At 38.3% G+C, this 6,269-nt stretch overlaps 1 protein-coding gene across 1 annotated transcript in view; it reads left to right on the forward strand.

The window, feature by feature from the left end:
* Positions 1 to 2,021, forward strand: part of cubn (cubilin (intrinsic factor-cobalamin receptor)) — a 90,338-nt gene extending 88,317 nt beyond the window's left edge. The window contains 1 exon segment of the mRNA XM_025054505.1: positions 1,796 to 2,021. Within this exon segment, the coding sequence (XP_024910273.1) occupies positions 1,796 to 1,903 (108 nt within the window). The 3' untranslated portion in view covers positions 1,904 to 2,021.
* The last annotated feature ends 4,248 nt before the right edge of the window (positions 2,022 to 6,269 follow it).

The raw sequence follows: 6,269 nt of genomic DNA on the forward strand, positions 1-6,269 counted from the left end.
AAAAAGAACTTTTATTAAAACTCAATTGCACTCGTTCTAAACTCCTTGCTCTTAACCCAGCTGCTCCAAAATGCCTTTTCCTATTGTCACATTCTTCGCACTCTCTCTTCCTCACACACACACGCATTTGAATCACACCCTCTGTCCCCCTGCCTCCCATAACTGTTAACTCCTTCATAACCAGTGATGGGATTAACGGTGTTAGAATAAATGCCGTTACTAACGGTATTACTTTTTTCAGTAACAGGTAATCTAAATAATTACTTTATCTATTGTTATAACGCCATTACTGTCACCAACACGCCCTTACTGCGCGTTACTAAAGCTACTCACTGAAGCTGTCATCCAACTTGGCTCACAGACAGAGGAGCTGCAAATGTGTGTTTTCTCCCCTTTGGCAAGGGGGGGGGGCTAGATAACCACATAAGTAATGATGATTGGCTAAGCCTACCTTAAATCAAATAATCAAACAAAATAAAGCATATTTTCTGCTATGACACGCTTTTATTCAGTCATCTCAATAGATTGATGTTAGGTGTCTAACCTAAGAAAAGCCATGGTGGGAATCTGGTAAAATTGACCCAGTAGGTGGCAGTAATGTGAATCATAAGACTGAGATATGCCAGTTAAGTTCAAAGAAAAAGAGAGGCCAAGGACGCTAGCAGGTTATAATTTTGGGCAGTATTCTTACCCCCGAAACATCATATGTAAGAAGTGGTGAATAAAATCCTGTTTGCAGTATTCTTACCCCCGAAACATCATATGTAAGAAGTGGTGAATAAAATCCTCTGAGTGCTTTCCAAAACACACTTTAATCAGTTAACCCTGTAAAGCCCAAACCATTAAATAATTGACAGAAAATTCCAATTCTTTGAACTTGGTTCCTCTGAAGAGACAAACAAAAATTAAAATCAAATATCATTTTCCATCAATGAGTTTCAATTTGTTTCATATTAGATACATCAGGTAACAGTGCTCAAAGATTTTTTTTTTGTGAACAAACAAAAACGTAATAAAACACAAACAAATCTAACAAATTAAAATATAATTTAAAAACAAAATATAAAAAGTGCTACCATAATGCAGTAATGAAAGCTGATGAGAGCTATTATATATATATAATATATATTATTATAAATATATATTATAATATATAATAATGTAATAATATATAATATGATACAGCAAGTTACATATCTTTTTTACTCTAAATTTACCAAATTATATAATTTAAAAATAAAAAGATGTTATATACAATGCATGAAATACAATATAATGACAATTGACTGATTTATAGTTACATGACCTTATATACCTGCTGTATCAAATTTGATACTCTTTTCTACTATACTATATTTTTATATTTTCAACACGGTTTTACTAAAACAGATTATGAAATTGTAAGTATTTTCACATTGATCAACCCATTAACTATTTCTATTGATGTTTCAGTAAAAATTATAATTTTTTTTCTTATCTTAACCTTTTCAAACTTGGCAAAGTTCTTCTTCAAAAACCACCTGTGTCCAAATCCCGAGTCATGGCAATGTTTTAGTGTCACTGGAAGGCCCACTAATAAGAGAATTACTATCCACTGTTGGATTATCTGTGCACTGCATGTATCTGATTGTATACATCTGGTTTTTCAGGGAAAAAATATCACACTGCTCATGTGGAGGGCTGTAAAACACATGTATCAAATATGATACGTTTGGCGTTATAGGGTTAAAAAAGACTGCTTTTTACAAAATGAGAACCTATCCTAACAAAAGTTATTTCTGTGTCATTATTCCAGGAGACAGACATCGCGCCATTCACTGCCTCGTCTCATCTTGTCTTCATTGTTTTTCAAGCCCAGCATCCAAATCTGCCTTCTGGCTTCAAACTAACATGGAGCAGCTGAAAACGTCCACACACAAAAATCCAAATCACACATATATGGACGAATCCCTAATTGTTGCTGTGCATTAATGTCCTAATTGTATGACAATATTCAATATTAAAATATATTTTAATGAGAAGAATTTGTTTGTTTGTTTTTTTCCTGGGATATCCTGATGAGATACCTGAGATAAAGATAAGTGATGTGTACAATAGTCGTCTTCTTTCGAATTGAATTTTAAAGTGGTTAGTTGTGTTACGTAAGTAACATTACCACTGCAGTCTAAGCAGTTTATTAAAAGTTAAAAGTGACAGGATTCCTTCTAAACTTAATGTCTGTGTAGGTTCTCAGTCATCCAGGTCATTTAATCTAAAAATAGTTACATCGAGGCTAGTTGGCTACACACTGCTTAAAGCTGCACTGTTCACTTTGGTGATGGGTTAAAAGCAGAAGTCACATTTTGTGGTGTGCTGTGTCACAGTGACACGTAGTTCACTTTCCTTCCGTGAATACCTAAGAAGTGTAGATTTTTCACTGCATTGGACTAGGAGCAGACAGACACTAACGTGGCTGGCGTTTGGCCGTGTTAGTTTTACCATTAGTTATATTGTGAAGTGCAATTTAAACTCAGGGACTGTTTAATAGTGCACGCTGTTAACACTAACAGAGTGTTGTTAAGTACATGTGTTGTTTCTTAAAATCTGTGCTGCTTTTATAGATAGGTTGTTGCATGCCCTATCTCTCCTTTTCTAACCTCCTTATTCACTGTTACACACACTCTTGAGCACCATCATTTCAGTGAAAACCTGTTATAAAGTAGTGGGATTTGGTAACTCCGACAAAGTCTTTTGTCTTATTTACCCTTACCCCAAATAGTTTGATAACATAATAAAGACCCCAACTTCCCTGTTTGTATTTGCCTCTGCTGCGGTCAAGCACAAAGCGAAGGGAGTTGAGCGTATGGCTCAACACAGGAGGGCCACAACATCAGGCCAGGACTCGGCAGACCACCTCCACCTGAAGGAGAAGTGTTGTGTACTGACTGCTTAAGTTTGTCCCTCTGTTAATTCCATTGCACCTCTAGATGTTGCTGTATTGATTATGCAGATGCCTGGGTTCTAATAATACAGAGCATGTATACCCAATAGGGAGAGAGTGATTTTCCATTTAAAGTAAAATGAATAAGGTATTTAAAACCCATTTCAGCTACTAACACATGCCAGGATCATGAGATGTGGTCGTATGGTGCCTTCTGATCAGCAGGCTATTCGTGAGATTGTACATGCAACAGCAGCAGGGCGGACACTCAGATGAACAACAGTCAGAAGCTGGTGTTCTGAAGTTTTTTCCTACCTATACTTTTTTCCTAGCGCAGTTAACTGCGCCGTACTTTGACCTGTAACGGAAATTTATAGCCATATCTGACATTTGTGTTCAGGGTGGTGGCACATTATTATACACATCCAATCTCAATAAATACCTGCTTATCACTTAGTTCAGAGTGGTAGCACATTACTATAGACATGAAATCACTGTAAATACATGTTTCCCACTGTGTTCAGAGGGGTAGCACATTACTATAGACATGAAATCGCTATAAATACATGCTTCTCATTGTATTCAGAGTGGTAGTACAATACTATAGACATGAAATTGCAATAAATACGTGCTTCCCACTGTGTTCGGCAATGTCCATCCTTTGTTCAGTGACAGCCTCTGGAGTTGTCTGCACAACAGATATGTTTCCTTTCTCAAGGATTTCTTTGGCGTACTATAAATGAATTATGAATGTAATTATGTGGTTGATTTGATACATAATCTACGTAATAACAGTAACTCCGACAAAGTCTTTTGTCTTATATAGACCATGTGGTATGACTCCCTTACCCCAAATACTTTGATAACATAATAAAGACCCCAACTTCCCTGTTTGTATTTGCCTCTGCTAAGGTCAAGCACAAAGCGAAGGGAGTTAAGCTTATGGCTCAACACAGGAGGGCCACAACATCAGGCCAGGACTCGCCAGACCACCTCCACCTGAAGGAGAAGTGTTGTGTACTGACTGCTTAAGTTTGTCCCTCTATTAATTCCATTGCATCTCTAGATGTTGCTGTATTGATTATGCAGATGCCTGGGTTCTAATAATACACAGCATGTATACAGCATACTGCTGCAGTGTCCTTTATTCACACAGTGTCGGCTCTTTAAACAAGCTAGTGTATAACAAACTGGCGATGAGAAGTTTTTTTTCCTGCGCTGTGTTAATTGCTATCTGCCTTAAAGTTGTTTTTTTCTTTTTCTCCAACCCGCGGATGTTCAATGCTAATTGTGGCTAAGCGTAGCTGCTAACTATCACAGTCTGCGTTGAGGCGGACAACGGATGATTTTGCAATGCAGGACCTTACCTTTTTTTAATTGATATTCTTTAAATAAAGAAAGCAAATGGATATGACTGGACTTTCTTTGAATGAAGTAAATTAGTAAAAATTAAGCACATTTTTTAAACTATTTAATCTGTCCCACTGCAGTCTGGTACCAAATGACCAATGGACCTGTACTGATCCATGGACCAGGCGTTGGGGACCCCTAATCTATACAGTCTTCCAATTACAACCGGTTCTTCAAGTGGAACTGTATTGCTGATGTGGCCCCAGGTGAAAGTGAGTTCGACACCCCTGCTCTAGATACATCATCTTTACAATTAAATACTATTAGCTTAATCTTTTTGTGTTCCGAAATAGTACCATCAACACTAGAACTCCGCAACTGCTGACATCTATCTGTTTATTGTGGTCCATGGTATGCATTGTCCACACATATTTAGATTCTTCCCTTGCCCTGTTCCTCAGGAAGTTTTGCTGCAGAGCGGCAAGAAGGTTGCTGCCATCAGCATTAGCACCATCTTGTTTATCTATATGAGTACATCTTGGACAGTAACTAACTGCATGTTCTTAAATACAGAGTTCAGGTCCTTTATTTGAGTATTTGCATTTAATAAAACTTTATACTCCTAGTCCGCTACATCTCAGATTGTGTCAGTTTAAGGGTCCTGGAAGTGAAAAGGCTTGGAAACTTCTGTTTTAAACAGTAAAATTGAGAGAGTCAAACACATATACATTTTTGTGGGGGTGTCGCAGAGGTTAGCACTCAGCTGCAGGAGGGTGGTGATGGAGGTGCAACCACGGGCCCAGGTGAGCGCAATTCCATTAATCAAGGCTCTCCTTATACTGTATTAGAAGAAGCTGAAACCAAGGAGGCGGAGGAGTGGACAGAGAAGTGTGTGCTGTCCCAGAGAGATAGTCTTTGTGTACAAGTCAAGCATAGCACAGGAGCGCACATTATTACTGTGTAAATAAAGCCCTCTGTGTCAACGTTTGTGTCAAGGGAGGACTCACCTGCTGCAGTTTACTTACCTAAAAAAACAACTGTATATAATATACATGGCAAATTTTGCATCAAATTATGTTATGAAAGAAAAGTATATTATGAGCAAATCTTCCTGCACACTATCTGTCTATATGTGGCAATATACTGTATGACACCACAGTAGTGGAACAACTGAATTCCTCAGGCTAGTAGACTCTCAAGCAGGTCACATGCTCTGACAAAAAGTTAAATTCCATGATTTCCATCACCCGTGAAGGGGTTGATAGTCCTTAACTCTACATTCCACTGGTAAACAGAAGGGGGTTGGACAAGCACACGATTGAGTGGGCTTTGATCCTGACAAAGTCGCAGCATTCCAATTGCTCACTGGCTCACAAACTCATCCACAGATCTGTTACTTCTTGGATGATAAACATGGTGAAGAGCATAAAGTCCATAAAGAGAAAAAGGTCTTTATAGTGTCATGACACAACCCTGTTTACTCCTGCCCAGAGTCTTTCGATCCTTTAATTATGCACACTTCAGCTAACCATTGGAAGATTCTTGCTGTGCGAGGTGTCTTCAGGCAAGGAGTGGAAACAGCGGGTAGATGGTCGTTTTTTTTAAACAAACGTCAAACAAAACAGGTCCAACAATAAAGCAAAATAAACGACTGGAGAAGTATTCAAGGAAATCTCGTACAACAGTAGTTAATACGCAAATCCTGTCAAGAATAACTTCTGACTTCTCAAGACTTTTCAAGAATAACTTTAGTTGTTTTAATAACGTTAGTTGTTTATGCTTATATACCTGTATGGGGGGAGTGGTTTTCAACTTCCCGGGTGTGTGTTTAAATCTTGTAGGCCAATGGAAGACAGAGGCTAGGCCTCTTGTGGCCAATCATATTATTGTTCTTGTTATCATGTGATGCCTGCAGTCGCCACTATGTGGCACTCTTGTTCCATGATTCAGCAGTGTTGGAAGAACCTTTTGTTGCTCAGTGGGGGGTTATCACAAGGGA

The sequence above is a fragment of the Cynoglossus semilaevis genome, chromosome 3 (genome assembly GCF_000523025.1).
Source record: "Cynoglossus semilaevis isolate Cse_v1.0 chromosome 3, Cse_v1.0, whole genome shotgun sequence".
NCBI classification, from domain to species: Eukaryota; Metazoa; Chordata; class Actinopteri; order Pleuronectiformes; family Cynoglossidae; genus Cynoglossus; species Cynoglossus semilaevis.